The 23,139-nt window shown below is 39.0% G+C and overlaps 1 protein-coding gene across 1 annotated transcript; it reads right to left on the bottom strand.

Annotated features, from left to right (window-relative positions):
- Window positions 1-2,489: 2,489 nt before the first annotated feature.
- Window positions 2,490-23,107, bottom strand: ALG8 (ALG8 alpha-1,3-glucosyltransferase). Its single transcript, XM_059708340.1, has 13 exons — window positions 22,969-23,107; window positions 18,991-19,069; window positions 17,905-18,098; window positions 15,833-15,942; window positions 14,471-14,538; window positions 11,710-11,836; window positions 11,366-11,469; window positions 10,487-10,607; window positions 7,359-7,498; window positions 6,493-6,632; window positions 4,846-4,943; window positions 4,454-4,526; window positions 2,490-2,743 (listed from the first exon to the last, which is right to left on the bottom strand). The coding sequence occupies exons 1-13, from the start codon at window positions 23,061-23,063 to the stop codon at window positions 2,512-2,514; spliced, it is 1,581 nt and encodes a 526-aa protein (XP_059564323.1). The 5' UTR covers window positions 23,064-23,107; the 3' UTR covers window positions 2,490-2,511.
- Between the last annotated feature and the right edge of the window lie 32 nt (window positions 23,108-23,139).

The following is a 23,139-nucleotide window of genomic DNA, read 5'->3' as shown; positions in this document are numbered from 1 at the left end:
CTGGAAGTCTCTGCACCAGGTGAGCTCTTCCAGTTCTGACATCACATCACATGACATCACATTCACAGTAACAAGCTTCTAAGTATAATTAAATTTGGCCTTGTTGAGATGTATTCAAATTCATCTTCTAATCTTCTTTTTGGCTTGCTTACCAATTGGCAAAGATGTGAGGAACTACACTGGGACCCTCGGGTTAATGCTGATACTATAAACATTCAGATTTAAATCATGGCCTGTGTGATGTGTTTTCATTTATTCAACTGTGCCCCAAACTGGAGCTATCAAAGCAACTGTGGTCTCTGCTCTCAAATTGTTAGTCTCCTTGGGAAAACAGATAAACAATTTCAGCCATTAATAGTAGTAGACCCCTGGAAGCACATGGTGGGGGTACTCAATTCTGGTGGAGCGGGGAGAGAAGGTAGAGGGAGAGGACTCATAAAAATATGAAGATATTGTCCTGGCCCTGGTTGATTTGACTCATTTGGTTGGAGCTTTGTCCTGTGTACCAAACGGTTTTGGGTTCAGTTCCCATTCAGAGCACATGCCTAGGTTGTGGGTTCGACCCCCCAATTGAGGCTCATATGAGAAGGCAACCGATCAATGTTCTCTCTCACATTGCTGCTTCTGTCCTCCTCTCTGAAATTGATAAGCTTAAAACAAAAAAAAAGATATTTATTAAACACTTAATATGTGCCAGGCAGAGTTCTCAATTTTTTTGTGATCATTTTAAAGATGAGGACATTGAGGCAAAAGATGGCTAAATAACTTGGCTACAGATTTTTTCTTAACCCTCACCCAAGGATATTTTCCCATTGATTTTTATTTTTTAAAATATATTTTTATTGATTTCAGAGAGGGAGAGATAGAAACATCAATGATGAGAATCACTGATTGGCTACCTCCTGCACGCCCCCTATTGGGGATTGAGCCTGCAACCCAGGCATGTGCCCTTGACGGGAATTGAACCTGGGACCCTTCAGTCCACAGGCCAACACTCCACCCACTGAGCCAAACCAGCTAGGGCTCCCATTTATTTTTAGAGTGGAAGAGAGAGGGAAAGACAGAAAAACATCGATGTGAGAGAAACACATTGGTTGCCTCTGGCTTGCGCCCAGGCGTGGGTGAGGGAGGAGCCTATAACCGAGGTAAGTGCCCCTGATGGGAATCAAATCCAGATGCTCTATCCTCTAAGCCAAACCAGCTAGGGCATGGCTAGATTTTTAAAAATCATGGAGGCAGAATTTAAATCAGGCTGTTTGACTCCAGGGCCCCAATTCTTAATCACTACACTGTACTACCTTTATATTCATAGATATGGTAGCAATTAAGTTGAATCTTGAGGTATGAACAATCAGATGACAGAGTAGAAAAATCAGCAAAGAGGAAAGAGTAAGGGGCACGAATGAAAGAAAACAAATGTACGAAACAGCATGGTACGCTGGGAACTCTGAGTTGCTAGGTCAGCTGGGGCACAGGGTGCAAAGGGCACTGTGGTGAGGAACACAGGCTTGAGGGGCTCCTCCCACACACCCTTGGCAAAACCCCATCTTTGTCCCTGCGAGGAGACTCAAAAGCAGTCTGGGAAAACAGAGTGAATTTAAGAGATGGATAGCTGGATTAGCATCCCAGGATGCCAATGACCTTGGAGTCTCTCTGATCCTCTAAAAGGGGATAATGGACAAATAAAAATGTGTCCAAGTTCCTATTGTCAGCCAGATAAATGTCGGCTGCATTTGAATGTGAAGCAGATATGAGGCAAACTGGGGCCCTGGATAAAAACTGTGTATGAAATATGCTGAAGGAAGGGTGAGGACAAGTACAGGCTGTCAAATCACTTAAGCTTGCTCAGTTGAGGAAAGTCTGAGAAATGGCAACTTGATCAAATTTATAGTGCTTGCTGTTAGAATAAATGAATCGTACAGGATATCCTTAACTCAATATAAGAGTAAATGTGGTTTGTAATCTCTGCTGACAGGCCAAATCATTCATTAAATATTCCACCTAGCTTTGTGAGTATGGTCATTGTATAATTTCAATGGGAAAAAAAAATCTCCTGAAACAAGGTTTACAGAATGGGGACAGTACACCATCTGCTTGTGTGCATTCCAAAAATGTTTTTGTGTAGAAATATAAAATAGTATTTTATTTATGTCTTCCTTGGCACATGATTTTAATTGTGCTTTATAGCCTGACAATGATTATCACAGGCTACAAATAATCAATTCTGTTGATCAGACTCCCTGCTTGCCTGCAGCAAGCACAGCAGTCTGAATGATCTGACAAATTTAACAGGAAAGGCAAGATTTGTTCTGGATGTATTTCACTGCTTATGGAGGACAAGTGGCTTCTCACCATGGTGACAATCAGGTTGCTAGGCTGGGCAAGGCCAAGTCTGAAGAATGGTTCTCAAACAGATCTACTGAATGGTTCATGCCACCAGCAACTTTCTTCAAGTTCTGATTAATTTCCCATGAAATAATTGCTTGAAATACATCCAAGCAGTTTCTTTATTCATTGCTTCTTTGTCTTGCTGACAGGAGGGTCAGTCAATACTGAAATATACAGTTTGAACCAAGCATATGTGATGCCCACTGCACAATACGCTGAGGTCAGTAACAAAGGGAGAAAGGAGTACTTCAGCTTCCAGGAGGTGAAAGGGAATACAAATTCACAGAAGACTTCCAGAGGCCCTAGGCCAAGGAGGTAGAAAGTTTCCATCCAATTAAAAAGAGGCTTTTCTTTCCTGAAGAAAAAAGGAAAGGTTTGATTTAGATGAGTCATTCTGGTTTTGCAAACATTTCTCAGCTAAAGCTTCCCATCTGTGCTGTCTTGAAACCAAAGCCAAAGTCAAAAGAGTGCATCCAATTTCACATTTAGAAAAAAAATGATAATGATATACCATTATATTATCTCAACAATCCAAGCATACCCAATTATCATCTACCTCTGCTGTCACTTAGCTGAAGCTCTGAGAGGGAATTAGCTATGCAATTGGAAGAGCAAAGAGGGCTGGATGCTGTTATATTAGAGTAAAAATATGTCAAACAATATATAATTTTTTTGTTTTGGTAAAATAACATAAAATTTGCTATTTTATTTTTACTATTTTAAAGTATACAATTCAGTAGCACTGAGTATATTGACCAAGTTGTACTTTCAAAACATTTTCATCACCCCAAACAGGATTTCTGGAAATGTTAAACAGTAACTTCCCAATCCCTCTCACCCCTGTTCCCATAATCTCTAATCTACTTTCTGTCTCTATGAATTTGTCTATTCTAGATATTTCATATAAGTGGAATCATACAATATTAGTCCTATTGTGTCTGGCTCATTTCACTTGGCCTAATTTTTCATGGTTCATCCATATTGTAGCAGATATCAGAACTTCATTCCTCTTTCTGGCTGAATAATATTCATATACATATATATGTATATATACACTATTTTGTTTATCCATTCATTTGTTGATGGACACTTGGGTTATTTCCACATTTTGGTTACTGTGAATAAAGCTATAATGAACATTGGTGTACAAGTAGCTGCCTGAGTACCCGTTTTCAATTTTTTTTGGGTGCATACCTAAGAGTGGAATTGCTGGGTTACATGGTTATAAATAAGTTTTAATATAATTAAATATATAGAGTTTTATGAACACAATCAGATATGAACCATAAACAAGCTTTAAAAATTATTACAGATATTTCATAAAGTTTAGAAAAGCAAAACATTCCATCAATGATTGTATTCCACCTATAATTCTAAGATATGTAAGAATTTTTATATCTTTTAGTTTTATGCATCTGTATTTATGTGGTCTTACTCATAATGCGTATTTTACATTCCATTTTTTAGTTCTTTTTTTTAAAAAATATATTTTATTGATTTTTTACAGAGAGGAAGGGAGAGAGATAGAGAGTCAAAAACATGGATGAGAGAGAAACATCGATCAGCTGCCTCCTGCACATCTCCTACTGGGGATATGCCCGCAACCCAGGTACATGCCCTTGACCGGAATCGAACCTGGGACCCTTCAGTCCGCAGGCCGATGCTCCATCCACTGAGCCAAACCGGTTTCAGCACATTTTTTAGTTCTTATAAAAGGTTTTAATTTGAGCTAGGTAGTCCCTCCTCAAATATTCCCCTAAACCAGTGGTTGGCAAACTGCGGCTCGCGAGCCACATGCGGCTCTTTGGCCCCTTGAGTGTGGCTCTTCCACAAAATACCGACTTCTGTGCATGGGCCACAAAGTTTCAATCCCTAAACTATAGATATGACCCATGTTGCCATGTCAGAGTGATGGGGTTATGGGTAATTTTCTCTCTTTACTTGCTAATTTTTCATAATGTTATATTACTGTTAGTAAAAATAGTTTTTAAAAGGCTTATTGCACATTTAGGAGCAAAGATTTCACAAGAGAAAATATAATTTTAAATGTACTTTTTTGGATTACCTGAATAGAGTCTTCAGTGAGGAAATACTATAGATGGTAAACAGTAACATGAGTAGGATTTTAATGGGAAGTTCTGTTGGAAGAAGAAAAGAAAAAGCAGACAATAATTTAGTTGGTAAGGAAAAGGTTTATGAGACTTTAGGTCATATAAACACACTGACACAACTATATAGTGCTAATAACGCTTTTTGAGCTTAATTGTGCATTTAATTGTGCATTTCTGTGATATCTAAAGGTACTGAGAATTAGGGACAGGTTTTACTTGAGAGAATGGGTGAGCCCTTTCCTCCTAAGAGCTTTTAAGGTTGTTTAAGTCAGGTAGTATGGATCTCTAGGCCCTGATGAAAAGGGCATGGCAATCAAACCTACTGCTCTAAAAAGAAGCTGCTTACCTGGTGCAGTAAAGAGCAGAGGGAAGAGGGAATAATGTCCTGTTGTAGTCAGAATCAGAAAAATTGAAGCATCGCCTGCTTTCCCCACAGACAGAAGGCTGAAAATAAAAATTCTCATAATAATTCCTTAAAACAACAAATGAAACTTATCATTTTCAAATAGTTTGAATAAATTGCATCTATTGCCACTTCTAAAACTGGCATAATACAACATACTAATATTTGCTACAAGTCCAATTCAATTGCAAATATATTTTTTTAAAATATATTTTATTGATTTTTTACAGAGAGGAAGGGAGAGAGATAGAGAGTAAGAAACATCGATGAGAGAGAAACATTGATCAGCCGCCTCCTGCACATCTCCCACTGGGGATGTGCCCGCAACCCAGGTACATGCCCTTGACCGGAATCGAACACGGGACCCCTCAGTCCGCAGGCCGACGCTCTATCCACTGAGCCAAACCGGTTCCGGCTCAATTGCAAATATTAATTTTTTAATGGGAAACTTCAAGCAATTGATAGAAGAACGTACCACACTGAATTGGGGAATATTAAAAAAAGGATCTTGCTTCCTTGAGTAACTGCCTGCTCCCAAAAAAGAGATATTGTGGGATTGGAGCTGCCTAGTGGTACGTAGCCAGGAAACCGAACTTGGGGAATTTAATTTCCAACCCTATAGCTCTTCTCTTGGACTGCCCTGCAACCTGCTGGTGTTCAGTAGGAATTTTAACTGAAGACATTAGAAATTTTGCTCTATTTTTTAATTTGGAAACTCTAAGTCGCTAAATGAACCCAGACAAGCCATATACTGGCCTGACAAATTTGCTTAATATTCTTTCAGAGCTTAAATGATTTCTCTCAGGATTAAAAATAAAACCAAAAACCTCAAGGAAAAAAACCCATGCTAATTCAATTACTACCTATCCATCTACTGACTTTACATTATATATAAAATGGACACTCCTGCATTTAAAATGCCTTTTTAGCATGGCACAGTGAAAATATGAGATTCAGCGTCCTAAGATTCAGGTTTTAGTCCTACTCTGCTACTTGCTGGCTATGTAACTTTGAATAAGTCACTTGAACTCTCTAAGCCCCAGTTTTTGCAGATGTTAAGATATGGGATGATAGTCATTTATCCTAATTATCTTAAAGGTTTATGTGAGGCTCAAAAGAAAGAATGCAAAAAGAAGATGAAAGCCCCAAAAATAACAGGTCTGAAAACTCTGAATGCTGTACCTATGTTAGATATTATTGCATAATGGACTCAATCCTTACCTTAACTAACAACACTTAACAAGGAACAGCAGACCTTCTTTCCAAAGCCTATGCTTTTTTCATACCGTGCTGCTGCTCAATATCCAGATGTAACCGTCTGGTGTCATTCATGGTTCTTAAATCACCACAGTACCCCTTACACCAAAATATCCAGGAACAATATGCACAATTTTGCAGACCTCAGAACCTTCACAGGTTGCAAAGATCCCAAGTTAAGCATCCCTGCCCTTTTCTAGTATAATCCTGTTCCTATACATCTTTGCCTTTGCCTACCCCATTGAACATGTCAAAAAGGGACAGAGCAAATAGAAAACAATAATGTCACTGTGAATATTCCAGAAATGCTGACTGACTGAGCTATCTGCTTACCTCATTGGGAGAATTGCTAGAAGTATGGCTTTCTCATGGACGTGCCACCCAAACATGAAGGAGCTCAAAGCACAAAGGATCAGGCACCGGAGAAAGCCTTTGGGCCCTTGGGGTTTAAACCAAAGACAGAAAATAGAGGGCTAGAAACAACAGGCAAAGATAAAACTTCAGTATCATTTAAAACAGGGATTACAGAAACACTGTTCAGGTGCATTTGCATCATCTCTGAAAAACAGTAGATCAAAAGACTATTCTCCATTAAACTGGGATAATTCATCACTTTGTGAACAGTCCAACAAAATTAACATAAAAACTACTCAGAGAAAACGGCATTCAGTATATAGAATTCATCAAAATTAGTAAGAAATGATAACTAAATTCTAGGATGGCCAGTATAACCCTATTAAATCTTCATAATTAGTTAATAGTCACTGAACCTAGAGGTCAAGTTACAAAAATGTTGACTCCGTCATCATCAATATCCAGGCATTCCAGACAACTTTGGATTTTGGGTCACTTAGCCATGGGAATGGTAAATCTGGGCTATCATGACTACAAGCATCTTCCTCTCTCCCCACAGCGTGGCCCATGCCCCTTTCTCCGTGGGCTTTTCTTTGCCCTCATCCCAAGGTGAACAGATCATCTAAGAGTCTCTCTCACAGAGATTCTCTCTCACAGAGCTTTACTAATGATCCCTCCTTCTGGGAAGGACCTATGAATTGCTAAGATGTCTCAATCTGCAGCAGGGGTACGACCATGGAATTCATGCTGTGGTTGAACAAACTGGAAGCTGAAATTTAACCAGCCACACAAAAAAACACACACAGAGAAAACTCAAGAAATGAGTACCATGTGTGAATTCTTACCAATATGGCAATCAGAGTGCAGATGAGGGTGGCCAAGGGAGTCACTGAAGGAAGGACTGTGTGTTGGAACTGCTGAACCAAACCACTTGTCATTGAGGCCTTAGGAATCTTGTTGGGATCAAGAAGTTTCAATTTTAAACCTACACAGCAAGTAGACATTTTACTTTGTTTTGATCAATGGCACACCATATTTTACCAAACAATTCCTTGAGGAAAAAATAAGCTACGAAATCTTACAACTAGTTCAAAGTTAAGATTTCATTAATTCAGTTCTGTGCTAGTCTACCTAAAATGCTGCTGGTCTTGAGATTATACCATTTGAGGCAGCTGTCTGCATTGGGACAGGAAGTCTGTGCACCTTAACAGGCAGGCACCACGAACAGCAATCTGCCTCTCCTCTAAAATGAAGTTTCTGAAATACAAGTCTGACTATGTCACACTCCAGCTCTGAATCCTTCATTGCCTCCAGCATGAAGTTCATGTTCCTAAGCATGGTGTAGTGTCTTCTAGGATCTAGCTCCTTCCTGCTTCTCCAGCCTATCTCCTCCATTTTCTTAAATGCGACTTGGCCACAATGAACTGACATACCCCTCTCAACACTTACATCCCCTTGGTACATGGTACTCACTTTGCTTAGAATGGCCTCCTCACTTTGCAGAGTTAACTCCTAATTCACTTATTCATCTGAGGAAGCTTCTCAATCAAGAAATAAAGCTGATTTTCTCATGGGTCAGGTATATCTTGTACAAGTCTCTATCTAGTGTTCACCACACTGCACTGTATCTGTTTACACACTCATTTCCTCTATTGTACAGGGAGGTACTTAAAGGCAGAAATGGTAATTCATTCCTACTCCAAGCACTTTGGAGTTCAAGAAATACTTATTAAGTGAACCAAGTCTAAGGAGGATGATATAAGCCCTATTCCAAACAAGCTAATAGGACAGGCGGGGCAGTCTGAGCACCTACATAGTTCTACCTAATGCCACTGAAAATCAGTGGAATATGGGGAAGATATATACTACCAAAATATTTTCTGTCATTCACCTCTTCCCTTTTCCTTCAGCCTATTCTCTCTTAAAGCCAATAACTATGTCCCTGAAACACAGACTAATCTGCCCCACAGTCTTCTCATGTAAGACATCTTTAAGACAGATGTATAAAGTAAGTCAGCAGCCCTAGCCGGCTTGGCTCAGTGGATAGAGCGTTGGCCTGTGGACTGCGGGGTCCCAGGTTCAATTCCAGTCAAGGGCACATGATTGGGTTGTGGACTTGATCTCCAGTAGGGGGCATGCAGGAAGCAGCTGATCAATGATTCTCTCTCATCATAGATGTTTCTATCTCTTCCTCTCCCTTCCTCTCTGAAATCAATAAAAATGTATTAAAACAGCCCTAACTGGTTTGGCTCACTGGATAGAGCATTGGCCTGGGGACTGAAGAGTCCCAGGTTTGATTCCAGTCAAGGCCATGTACCTTGGCTGTGGGCACATCCCCATTAGGGGATGTGCAGGAGGCAGCTGATTGATGTTTCTCTCTCACTGGTGTTTCTAACTCTCTATCCCTCTCCCTTCCTCTCTGTAAAAAAATCAATAAAAAATATATTTTAAAAAAATGTATTAAAACAAAACAAAACAAAAAACCCAAAGTAAGTCAGCAGTTTCCTGACTCAGATAAGGCAAGTGGCCCTTGTACCTCATCCCATACTGGTTACTCAAAGATTTTTTGAAATATGTTAAGAAATTACTGCCATGACCAGGTAAGCTCAGTTGCCAGAGCGTTGTTCTGATACACCAAGGTTGCATGTTCCATCCGCAGTCAGGGTACACACAAAAAGCAACCAATAAATGCATAAGTAAGTGGAACAACAAATTGATGTGTACTTCTCTCTCTCACTTCTGCTCTTTTTATAAATCAATTACAAAACATTTTTAAAAAAGAAATTACTCTTTAAGAATGCTATGTACATCAAGGCTAGATTCACAGTGGGTGAAGGATAGCACCAAATTATGATTTCCTACAATAGCCCCCATGCATTGAGCATTTATCATGTGACAAGGGATTTATAGCCATTACTTTTAGCCCCTGAGGGACACAGAAATGGAGTAACTTGCCCAAAGCCACCACTAATAGGTGGTAGAAATGATCCCAGTTCTGTCTGGTTCCAAAGCTCCTGTTACTGACAACCTAGCATTTCTTTATTGTTGCATTTGTTTCACACAGCATGCTTCATGGAAATAGGTAAAGTACTATTATCTCCTTATTACAGTAAAACAAGACTAGAGGAATCAAATGACTTGCCCAGTGCCACGCAGCCAGCAATTTATGCAGGTGGGCGTCTAACTAAGTAATCAGATTCTAGATTAGGAGCTGGTAAACCCCGGCCCTAGCCTGGGGGCCACATCCAGCCTATGACCTGGTTTTGCATGGCCCTGAAGCTATGAATGATTTTACATTTTATCGGTTGTAAACAAACAAACAAAACACCTATGTGATCTGCAAAGCCTAAAATATTTACTATCTGGCCCATTACAGAAAAAGTTTGTGTACTTTCTCTCAATCCTACTACTTGCTATTGAGCTAGCTGTATTCACAAATGAAGACTGTGAGTTACTCCAAAGTGACTTATTTTTGGTAGAATCAACTCAAGGTATAAATTATTTTTTATCACAACCCAAACTTAAAAATATAGCCTAGGTTTTCCATGTCTTCTCATCTCTTGCTAAAATGCATGGCTATCATTTCCTTATTGGTTTAATACTTAGAGTCATAACTTACACATTCTTCCATCCTGCTTCTTCCCATATTAAAGTTTAAAAGTAGGGTTAACTATTAATGTCCTACTTAAGGCACAATTACCTTTTAAAAATGTCTAAATATTTTATTTTTCCCCTCAAGGAAAGGGTCAACAACCTCATTGCCACGAAGAGCTTTTATAAGACGTGCAATCTGTTTACTGCACCGAAGCCTCAGTCCCTAGAACCACTCCCCTGTTCATTCAGAAAGCTGAAATGCAGGGCTGGAGAACAAACAGTTCAACCTCATTCAAAACACAAAACAGGTTTTTTCATTTCCCAATGTGACCAGTCCTTTCAATATTCAGAGTCTAAGTAAGAAAGCTTGCTATCATACCGATGACAGACAGCACTTTGTCCAGAGCATTGTACAAAGCCCAGAAGTTTGGAGCCCAATATGCATGGCAGAGGCCCCGCTTGAAAGGGAAGAGTCGGGAAAAGACTTGAGGCAGCTGGTTCTGTTGAAAAGAGATTAAACAGTGATCAATCTTTCCCAAATTCAAAAAGAGTACTATGTCTATGGCACAGTGTATAGGAAGTTATGAGGTCTGAGTTCCAGTCTTTGTTCCTCCAAGTAAGTAGTATGATCTTGAGCAGGTCACAGAACCTCTTTTGTTTAACCTTCTCATTGGTTCAGTAGGACAAGATACGAGAAAGTACTTTGAACACCAGTCCAACATATTATAAGTATAATAATGGAAGAATTTATGAGCTGCAAAGGAGAAAGACTGCAGTGTGTCCAACTCTACTGAAGAGAAGGTGAGAGCAGGGAAGACTACAAAAAATGTAGTGCTCTCCAGTTTTAGCAGGAATTAAAGTTAATTAGTTGAATTCAGGGTGAGGGAAGAAGGGAAAAAAATATTTGTTGAACATCTCTAACATTCTAGGCACTTTAGAATGCTGTCAGTTAATGACTATGAAAGTGCTTCAAGTATTGATTTTTGGGGTTACAAATAAATTTTAGCAAGTAGGCAAGCTAGCAAATACAAAATCTATGAATAATGATGATCGACTATGTGTGACATGTAGTTAAACATACAGATATCTGAAGATGCACAAAAATGACTCAAGGAATACCATCCTTATATTTGGAGAGTCATACTAAAGAGGGGTAAGAAAGGACTAGTTTTGCCTATTTTATAATTTATTATTTTTCTAAACGACAACAGCAGCAGCAAAAAACATGTATTATTTTATAAAAAAATAAGAGGCTTACCAAGGCTAGAAAAGGACCCAATGACAGGGCAGAAACTAGAAAAACGATCAGTCCCAGGGAAATAAGGCGGACGAAGTTGAAACTGTTCCATCGAACAGACCCATCTACAGAAAAGGAACATTCTCATTAACCAGGAGCACGGGAAATCATAACTTATACCATGTTGTAAACCTGGAGGGATCCCGACAGTACACCAATTTCATGATGTGGCAAGAGCAGAGGAAAGTCAGAATGGGTAAAGAGGTTATAGGACCAATGTGCTTCATCAGACCCTCTTACCAAGCAAGCCACCAAATCAAGACAAATTAAAATATAGGAGGTTTTGCTATTCCACTAAAACTTGCCTGGTTTATTTGCAGTGAAGCAGTAAGATCGTAGCAGATATATCCCATAAGCTGGTGCTACGTAGAGGTAAATGTGCTTGAAATGTAGGAGAACAGCAAAGAGAAGTGCTCCTTCCATATGCCTTTTCTAGGAGATTTAAAAGGGAATATCACTTTAAAATTCAGAGTAAATTAAATGCAGTAATGTAGTATCCTGGATTGGATCCTAGAACAGAAGAAGGACATTAGTGGAAAAACTGGTGAAATCTGAATGTACTAAAATTGGTTTCTTAGTTTTAATAACCATACCATAGTTACATAAGATGTTAACGTTAGGGGAAATGGGCAGGGGTATGGGAATTCTCTTTGTAACTTTTCTATAAATATAAAATTATTTAAATAAATAAAATGTATTACACAATAAAGAACACCAGAGATGGTTGCACAATAATGTGAATATACTTAACATTACTGAACTGTCTTAAAATTGATTAAGTTGATAAACTTTATGTTGTGCTTTTTTACCACAATTTTTAAAAATAAAAATATTTTAAAGATATTAAAATCAAATCCTTTTTGTTCTTGTGAACGAACATAATGCTGAAAATTCAGAGTACATGACTTTTATAATTTCCCCATCTCAGACAACTAGGTGTTGCATACAAGATCATAAGGCAGTGTGAGGAAAATAAAGTGTGTAAAATAAAAAATATATATATTTTAAAACATCTATTTTGAAATACTTAACAAATGAAATACAATGTCTTAGATGTGTTTCAAATTAATCCTTTGTGTGTATAGATTACTATGCTATTTTCTCTACTTTTGTATAAGATTTAAATTAAAATAAATTTTTAAAAATTTAGGCAAAATTCTACATGCAATATAAGGTAAACACAGGCAAGTAATTCCAGTATATGAATCTAGTGGGTTCAAAAATTCCTTATTTCAACATATATTTATTAAGTTCTAAGCTTGATGCTGAAGCTCAGGATACATCATCTTAACAACACACTACACATTTTCCCTAAGGAACTAAAGCCCAGAGAATTAAATTACCCTGCCCTCCCACCCTTACAAAGTTTTACAATAGCTCTAGCTGATTTCTAGAGGAGCTAGGGATGAGAGTATAAATGAATAAACATAATGCTATGCTACCAAAAAATTATTTAACTCTTAAACTATAGATCAGGTAATTTAATATAGTACTATCAGGCTGAAGGCATCAAGGATAATACTTGATCCTAACAAACTACCTAAAAGAACTAACGGTATTCTGATTAAAAAACTAACAAACAAACCGAGTTGACTATAACTAAAGAAGTGTGAACTCGCCAAAACTGGTTTGGCTCAGTGGATAGAGCGTCGGCTTGCGGACTGAAAGGTCCCAGCTTCGATTCCGGTCAAGGGCATGTACCTGGGTTGTGGGCACATCCCCAGTAGGAGATGTGCAGGAGGCAGCTGATCGATGTTCCTCTCTCATCGATGTTTCTAGCTCTCTATCTCTTTCCCTTCCTCTCTGTAAAAAATCAATAAAATATATTTAAAAAAAAAAAAAAAGAAGAAGAAGTGTGAACTCTACCTACCTCACAGGAATTTTGGAAGGATCAAATGAGATAATATCCTGGGGTTCAGCAAAGGAAACTGTCAAAGGGACCATGAAAGGCCAGGTTCCTTCTCTCACTGTCTCGTCAGGTGTGGTCTAGAATAGATGAGTTGGGAATGATAAGGAAAAAGAATAAGATGCTTCCAGATCTCTTTTCACCAATTTTATAATTTATTTAAGATTCAGAGAAGGTCTTGCTGGTTCTATAGCTAAACTTTAGTTTATTTGTTCAACAGCTATTCAACAATCATGCACTGAACACCAATTATGTTCTAAGTACTTTGTGGCTTTTTATGGCTTAAAAAACAACAACACTTATCCAGATATTTATAGTTGCCAAATAACTTTAAAAAAGATTATCAAATGTGATCTTTCCAAAGTCCATGTGAGGTAGTTAACCCCATTTTACAAATAAAACTGTAACAAAGGGCAAATTTCATTTTATGAATGAGAAAACTTAGGCTGAGAGGGTTAAATGACTTGTATTGGGTTAATGGTCTCCAAACCTAACAGTTTATATAAATTCCCTGGAGAGTCCTAAACCACAATCCCAGAGATTCTGATTCAGTGTACAGAGGGATGGCCCAAAAATATGAATTTCTGATTTCTTCCTCTATAAAAAGGAGACTAATAATTATAACAACCTCACAGAAGCATGAAGGCCTATCTGTTGCCAAGTTGCAAGGATTGTTCAATAAGATATTACATATAATGCACCTAATCTGAAGTAGTTGAGGCATTTGGTAATCCCTGTGTGAGTCACACAACATATTAGGGTTAGTCAGGATTTCAACTCAGGTTTTCTGATTCCAAATCCCATACCCTCCGTTACACTACACCACATGCTTCTGATGGTAAAGCCCCACCATAATAGTTATTACATTATAAAAACTGCTGAAGATTTCATTCCTAGGTACATGATCCCAACCACATGTAGAAACTCAATTCATTTCAGGACTGTCATACTCTAACAAGTTTTTAAGAATACAGTTTTCTCATCTGTAACATGAAGAAAATTGTCAAAAGAGAAGATGAAATTTGTGAAAAATACTCAATAAAAGTTGTTGGTAACTCAAAACAGTTGGTCAAATAAATGGACCCACCAGTCACTATATTATTGCCTCTATTAAAAAGCAAACTTAAAGGAGAAAAATCTAATTAGCCTATTTTGTTTACCTGAAATAATCGAGCAATGGAGAGTAGCATTAATCCCATTAAAAAACCATTGTATTGGAAATGGATATCTGAAATTAGGTCAAGGAAAGACAACAAAGGATACCAAATTCCTAATGAACCTTGCCAGCAGACTGAGTTTAAAAACTAAAAATGCTTTCTTAATAGATAAATTAAAGACAAAAATATTACTACTGGATTGGACTTCTCATAAATGTGTTTCTATAAACAAGTCAAACCCTGGACAAACTCTTAAATTAAGATTTATATTTAAGAAAAAACAAGAAAACTTTCCCATGTTTTTCTACCTTAAAGATCTAGCAGCTAAGGGGCAAAATGTTTTTGTTTTTTTTAAATTAGGGATGAGAAAGGAAGGGCCACTAGCATGCAGCGCCCACTGTTTCATAGTACATATACAGTAGGTCCTCGGGTTACATCGGAGATCCGTCCCTATGGCGTGATGTAACGCGATTTTCGCCTTAAGTTGGAACCCACCTACATAAGCACTCACATTACTCACATGGAGCACATACACATAAGTAATGAAGTGAAACAGTAAAAAAAGTTTAAAGATAACAATTCCTGACCTTTACTTGTGGTAAATAAATAGTAAAAAACATAAAGCACATACGTACAGACGTCGAAATGACGGAACTTTTTTTTTTTTTTTATAAATAAATGGGAGATGGCAAGGTAACCATGAAATGACATACGTCGAGTCCGACGTAACCCGAGGATTGTCTGTACAATCTTATTAAGCCTCACAATGAACCTGTAAGGTAGACTGAGCTCAGCGACATTAATCTATTCATGGCCTAAAGCTACTATGATGACATAACCAGGATTTGAGTTCAGATCAAATTTGAACCAAAGTCTGGGTGTTTTCCTCCACACCAGGCTACTTCTATGAAAACTATAAAAATTAGGCTTCTGTTATTAAGATTTCAGAACTTTGCTCATTAATATGTGGTAAGCCAAGCTGGCAGAAAGCATGAAGGCCTGTCTGTTCCCATATGTAACACTATGATATGCTCTTTCCTATAAAAGGTATTAGACTAATGTATTACAAAACTGTTTAATAACTATGTATTAGATTAATCTAAAGACAGTTAACAAATTTAGTATATTGCTTTACTTTTGGTTTAATTGGTTATCACATATCACCACTAAATTTTCAGGGACAAAGTGCTGTTAACAACCAGAGCTTGGTAAAGCTGGGCACAGACTACAGTTTTGGGAACCCACTAACCCACCTCACACCCATTTTCCAAAAGCAGCTTATGTTTCAGAATCACCAATATAAAAAGAATCTTATAATTAATATATAACAGAATAAAGGAATAGTACATAAAATGTCAAGGATACGGTCCACAATTAACAACCCAAAGTTCCACAGCAGTAATACTGACAGAATAAACTTTGGCTTCTCTGTAAGCTCTTTACCTGCTTTTTTCCCATCAATGCATTTACAGCACCTACATTGAAACACCAGAAAAGAATCATAAACAACTTTGATCTTCATTAGAACATCACAATACTTCTAAAGAGTACAGTGTGATACAGTCTGGTACATTTCATTAGCCACTGCTAATAAAACTGTCCATGCCATTTTTGACTGCTTTAAAAGGTGATAGTGGAAACAAATCCCTCAGGGGTGGTTCCCTGTCTCTTTCTCAGCTATGCTGATTTGGAACAAAGTCTTTGTATTTAACTAGAGGCCTGGTGCACAAATTCGTGCACGGGTAGGGTCCGGCTGGCCAGATCGGGTGGCTGGGGTGAGGGTAGGCAAAAGGTTGGTGGGCCAGCCCCACCCCCTGGTTGAACTCGCAGTCAGCCAAACTCCCACCCAAGGGAACAATTTGCATATTAGCCCTTTATTATATAGAATAATAATAATAATGAAAACATAAAAGAAAAAACAAGCCACCAAACCCCCCAAAAGTAACAAATTTGAAAATTGAGAGAACACACACTAGAACACACACTTTTTCAGTCCTTTAGAGTAAAAAATGCAGACCAGGCCCTGGCTGGTGCATTTCCATTGGTTAGAGTGTCATCCTGTGCACCGAAAGGTTGCCAGTTCAATTCCTGGTCAGGGCACATACTGGCATACTCAAGTTTCCTCATAAAAAGAGATAGTAACCTTACAGGTAATTCAGAAAGTTAAGTGACTAATCTACACATAGTGCCTGGTTCTGGGAACTGGCACATAGATTTCAACAATTTTTATCTTATTTAACTGCTCTCTCTGCATTGCAGATGGACTTGAACTTGACTCACTCTCTCTTTCTGCCTGCACATATTTTTCCTGGGAGCTTGAATTCAAACATTTTGAGTTAAAGGCAGTGAATTACTAATCACCTTCCCTTTCAACACTTGCCAGGCCATAAACATTGAAAATTAGGCTGTCACACAGGAGTTACTCTATGAGAATTAGCAGAGGTTAAAGCATTCCCAAGGGACTCTTTCTTGAAATGGGGTGAGTGAGGGTTCAGTCTAGAAGTCTGAAATGAACTAGTAATGACAAGGGTCAACGAATGGACACCAGGTACTGCTCTGTCACAGTCATACCAGCAGGCCTAAGTATTATGACAATAGAAACCAACATTAACCAGAAACTTACTACTGGGATGTCATTGTGCAAAACATTCTAAATATGTGTATTTAACTACTTAAAATTAATTTATAGGGAAAAGATACAAAACATAAAAAAATATAACATGAAGGAAAGAATTCAAATAACTAAAAGCATTCCATGATTTCTTGAGTTTACTAGGATGAAAATTCCATTGGTGGTTAGCACAATGCATATGTGTGCATGAGTGTATGTGTGCTGTATGTATGTGTGTAAAGAACAGGGCAGGTGCCTGGCCTGTGTTGCTCAGTGGTAAGTGTCAACCTACGAACCAGGAGGTAACGGTTCGATTCCCGGTCAGGGCACATGCTGGGGTTGTGGGCTCAATCCCCAGTATGGGGTATGCAGGAGGCAACCGACCAACGATTATCTTTCATCATTGATGTTTCTATCTCTCTCTCCCTCTTCCTTCCTCTCTGAAATGAAAAAAATAGGGCAGGTCACAGAAGCCAGTGGGGGTTGGGGGTTGGGACTGCTACAGGGAAGGAAAGAAAAGCATATGGAGCCATTTGGACAGGAGAAATGGTCTTGGAACTCTACTTGGGACTACATTTCACAACACTCACAATAACTGGTTCTACCTCTGCCTTGTAACCTGACCTTCTCTCCCCTTTTCTTCCACAACATTCAGGGACACTGCTTACTGTAATGATTTACTGTGCAGTTTAAAGCACAACAACACAGTTTTGGACTGTTCTAAAATTTGCTATTATATGACATTGTTTCCCCCAAATGAGTTATAAGTTAATATTGTAATTATTTCTTCAATATTTTCCACACAAAATGATATTCTCAGACTTACTCATGCACAGCATACACAAAGAGTATATCTGTAAAGATGACAGAAAATCTCTGGAAAAGTAAGGTCTTTGAGCTGGCATAATTCAGATTATGGATATTCAGCATCTCTTGATCAAAATATTTGGCAACATGTGACAGGGCATACTCAAACCATGCAAAAAAAGGCGGGTAGTCTAAGGTCCACTCTGAAGTTTCCTGTAGTAAAAATTGAAGATAGAACATATCCTAAGTAACTGAATAAACAAAGAGGATACAGAGATTCTCTGGTTTTTAAAAAAGCACATGAAATACAACTGCATTTAAAATATGCCACAAATAGAACAATTTCTATTTTAACATTGAGCAGAACATCAAAACTTGTATCATAAGTTTGATCTTCAATTTCCTTAGAATCAACTAAAGTACAAAGGAAATTAACCTAAAACCGTGGAATAATAAACTTGATTATGACATAGTTCTATTCATCTATGCAAAAAAGAGAGCTATGGCATAACCAATGACTCACTAGCTTGGGTTCAAGTTCTGTCTCAGAGATGCAATTTCCCTATTTGTAAAGTGAGTATCATATACAATTTAGTAATTCATACCAGATATAAAAATACAGACATGGTTTTTATAAATAACAATAGAAGAGAATGGTTTATTACCAGATGTTACACATCATATTTGATTATTTCTTTCCTCACAAATTGCAAAATATTAGGGAAAGACAGGATTGTAGAAATAATTCATGCCAAATCCTCACTTGCCAGATGAGAAACTAAGGTTCAAAGAAATGAAATATACTTTCTATGCTGTGGCAGAGCCAGGCATAGAGCCCAGTTTTTGAAACCAATCCAATGTGCTTTCAAAAAGGGTGTGGCAAATATTATAATTACCAATTTATGGTTTGGTAAATGCATTTTGAAGTAAAGGGATTCCCTAATAGTGCCAGAGGGCAGAAGAACTGAGGAAAGAACACACTTTTTATAAAGATTTATTTGACCTATGACCACATGGAAAACTGTTTTAATATCAATAATACTTTATGATTTCACATATCTTGAAAAAAAAACACAATCCAAAAAAGGTGAAAATCGAAACTTACCTCATAATACCACCGTGATACTGGCAAACTGTGAGTGATAGCTAGCCAGTTTCGGTGTACTTCAAAATCTGTGGAATGACTATTCAAAACAATCAGATGAAAAAAATGAAATTTTGTCAATTATCAATGTCACATTTCTGACATTATGCTTTTACATGGATCAACACCCCCACACAGTCACAACTCACTATCCTTTATAGACACAAAGAGGTATTACAATAATCCTGAAACACCCCACTTATCTGGAGGCCAGACCTTTTGAAAAAGATGGGGAAACTACAATTAAGTGAAACGGTTCTCAGAGTTATCTAAAGGGCTGACCAAAAGCCCATACATTTTCTAAAGGAAGGTCCTCAGTCTGTTGTTCAGAGGTGACGTACTCTTATTACAAACTAACTCTAACAAGATTCATTATCTGGAAAAGGCCGCACATACAAGCTGTATAGATTTTCAACGATGAGCAGCTCATCAGACAGGGAAGATGCAAAAGGCTCCTGCTTTTGCCTTTCCCACATCTCTAGCATCTCCCTGTTTACTGCTTGCCCCCTTACTATGTATAAATATAGTCGACTCTCCCCGTAGGGGAAGAAAAATTTCCCCTTATAACCTAGGTTCTGTGGCTGGTCTAAGAATGAAATTGACATAAGACAGATTAGCAGGACAAAAAGAAAAGCCAATTTTAATCATTGAGGTATGTACAGGAGCCTCAAAAGATATGGCACTCAAAGGCACCAGGTGGTTGAAGTTTATATGCCATCTTGAGGTAAAAGGATAGGGGTCTGGGTTTTCAAAGGGAAAAAGGCAATTTATGGGAAGGTGAGAAATGTATGGTAAACAAAGGTTGCCCAGCCAGGCAGATATCTTTTTGGTGAAAATGTGATTTCAGGTAATAGTTCTCTTTCTAGTACAGGCCCCCTTTTCTCTTACAAAAGGGTAACTTCTACTGTTTTCAGAGCTTCTCTTGTGTCTGCAGTTTCTCAAAATAATCAGTCCAAAGTAATTCTTATGCCAAAGAGGCATATTTTGGAGTGGCATGTTCTGCTACCTTTCTACCCTCCTTAGTAAAAAAAAATTTTTTGGTCCAGTGCTGTACCTCCTTTCCATATCTAGAACAGCACTTGATACATGGATGGGCTCAACACATTCTTGTTGAATTAAGCACTCACCAAAGTCAACAGTCAGTTCCGCAGCAAAACCTGCTTTACATTTTCAAATGTTTTACACAAACTTTCCACAGTGACAATCCTTTCCTGAGTTTCCCAGACAACTCCTTCTAAGTCTCTTTCAGTACTTTCCATCCCAATATTCACCAAACTGATGAATAGTATTGATGAATAAGTATTGATGGTCTCCTAGGTTCAGTTTTTGGTCCTCTTTTTATGCAACTTACTGGACAATCTTATTCACACTTACAGGTTCCATTATCAACTGTATAATAATGACTCCCAGATCACAATATACAACCTTGGTCTCTTTCCTAAATTACAGAGACACACATCTCCAACTTCCTGCTGACAAACTTCCTGCTGACAATGTCACCAGAATTTCTTACAGATTCTTCAAAATCACAATTCAAAACTGACCCGATGACCTAGCAATTCCATTTATATATATTCAATAGAAATGCATACGTATGTACTGTTGTGTCTTCAGGCCTCCAATTATGTCAGTTTTCAGAGCCCTTCCTGACACCCAATCTAAAGTAAGTCCCTCTTGTTAGTCCCCTTATAGGATCCTATTCTTTTCCTTCATAACACTTAACACAAGTATAATTATGCAATTACATATTTGCAATGGTTTGTTTCTGGGACTGTTTTCCTTACTAAACCCTTTATAGGGTTAGGGGCCATATCCTTTGTCTTTGCCTCCAGTGCCTCGCCATAGTAACTAGTACATAATAAAGCAGTTAGTATACAATTTGCTGAATAGATTTACATTTATCCTATAGTTTCCACCTCACTTCCCAGAGGTTCCCATTTTGAGAAGCAGAGTATCAACTACAATCATGTATGTTCTTAATCCTGGACCAGTACTACGAGCAGTATTCAAGGTAACAATCCTAAAGACACATTTCTAGGCTGAGGTAACAAAAGTAAGAAACATCACCTTATATGCACAAACCTACAGTTTTTAAAAAAATCTCTTTTCACTCTGATTTGAAAGGAATTTCCTACATTTTAGATTTTTCCAATTTGCTTTTAAAATGTAAAGATGCTCATTTGCTTCCAGTTCTGCAGAAAGTCCAAGTGATCAACCCCTTCTTTCCCCCAAGTCCCTGATAAGTCACTTTGCTGAATCTACATCCACATTTCACTGCGTATCTAATTACATATACGCATCAGTACAGACATACATTCTACGGCCCGCGGGCCGGATCGGGCCCGTTTGAAATGAATAAAACAAACAAACAAAAAAAGACCGTACCCTTTTATGTAATGATGTTTACTTTGAATTTATATTAGTTCACACAAACACTGCATCCATGCTTTTGTTCCGGCCCTCCGGTCCAGTTTAAGAAGCCATTGTGGCCCTCGAGTCAAAAAGTTTGCCCACCCCTGTTCTACACATACAACTCTTCCCTACTCAAATCAACAAGAAGTCATCAAGAGCTTGAACCAAAGGATACCAATAACCAAACCCTAAACAGGGAAGGAAGGGGAAAAAGAAATGAGGGGGAAAGTCAAGGGAGAGGAGTTAGGAGGGATGAAGAGAAGATGGAAGCCAATATTCATAAATATTGAGTACCCACTGTACACACATTACCACTTGGTGGTTGCTTTCTGATTGGTTTCCTCGCTCTCAGTCTTGGTCATGCATCTTTTTTTTTAAAAAAAATCCTTACCCAAAGATATTTTTCCATTGATTTTTAAAGAGAGTGGAAAAGAGGGAGGGAGAGAAGGAGAGGGGGAGGGGGTATGAGAGAGAGAGAAACATTGATTGGTTGCCTCCTCCATCACCCTAATTGGGGTGGGATTGAACCTGCAACAGAGGTAGGTACCCCAGTAAGTGCCCTGACAGGGAATTGAACATGAGACCTTCTGGTGCAGGGGCCAACCCACTGAGCCACACTGGCCAGAACCTTGCATCCATTTTTACACTTCAGTCTAACCCTGTTATCTGACCCTGCCTACCTCACTTACTGCTCTTTTTAAAAAGTATATATATTTTATTGATTTTTTTATAGAGAGGAAGGGAGAGGGATAGTTAGAAACATCGATTCAGCTGCCTCCTGCAGGCCCCCTACTGGGGATGTGTCCTCAACCAAGGTACATGCCCTTGACCGGAATCGAACCGGGGACCCTTCAGTCCTCAGGCGGACACTCTATCCACTGAGCCAAACCGGTCAGGGCCACTTACTGCTCTTGAGCCACAATGGCCACTCTCTGTTCCTAAAATGCCGAGTTCTTCCCTACCACAGGGCCTTTGAACTTGCTCTTTCCTGTGTCTGAGCTGCTTTTCACATTGCTGCTTTTTCATTCTTCTGATTTTAACTCAAACATCACTTCCTAAAAGAGTTGTACAGACCTGTCCGGTCGTCACAACCTTAGACCTTTGTGTTTGTCTATCTGAGCCCACCAACTCCCCCCATGCAAGGGCGGGAGATGCCTTCCTCCCCCGGCATCTCCAGGGCTGAGAGCAGTGCCTAGCGCTGCAGGAAGCTGATGGACGCCCGCTGAGCGAACAGTGGAGGCGCGTGTCCTTATTCTGCACATTCGGGATGAGGAAGGACCCTGAGGCTCAGACAAGGTTCAAGTAAGAGAACGCCTAGCCTGAACCCAGACTTCCAGGGCTAAAATCGAGTTACAAGGTTAAGTAACAATCACTAGGCAGGATGGGGAGCTTAGTGAAGACGAAGCGGCGATTTCACCATTCCAAGTTCCCTTTCCTGCTCCCACCTGGAGTCATCCACACGTCTCTCTCCCGCCCTGACCGACCGCGGGCCTCCTTGCCCAGCCCCTGGCCGCGCGGGCCCCTTACTAGGTGGGGATGAGAAGGCATTTGAGAAGAGTCACCCCGAGCGCCAAAGCCGAAAACCAATTGCCACCACTCGCCGCAAGACCAAGCGCCGCCATGGCTGCCGCACCGCGCGCTTTCCACCGACTGGGTCAGCATCCGGGACCCCGCGCATGCGCATGCTGGGAAGGTCCA

The sequence above is a fragment of the Myotis daubentonii genome, chromosome 9 (genome assembly GCF_963259705.1).
Source record: "Myotis daubentonii chromosome 9, mMyoDau2.1, whole genome shotgun sequence".
Classification (NCBI taxonomy): Eukaryota; Metazoa; Chordata; class Mammalia; order Chiroptera; family Vespertilionidae; genus Myotis; species Myotis daubentonii.
The sequence above is the reverse complement of the archived record's forward strand: the minus strand, read 5'-3'. Positions and strand labels throughout refer to the sequence as shown.

Coding starts and splice junctions, on each gene's coding strand:
- ALG8 (XM_059708340.1), bottom strand. CDS start 23,063: ATGGCGGCGCTTGGTCTTGCGGCGAGTGGTGGCAATTGGTTTTCGGCT. Junction 7,499..10,486: donor CAAAGTGCTGTCTGTCATCG/GTATGATAGCAA, acceptor CTTGCTGTGTAG/GTTTAAAATTGAAACTTCTT. Junction 2,744..4,453: donor TCACTGAAGACTCTATTCAG/GTAATCCAAAAA, acceptor TTTTTTCTTCAG/GAAAGAAAAGCCTCTTTTTA.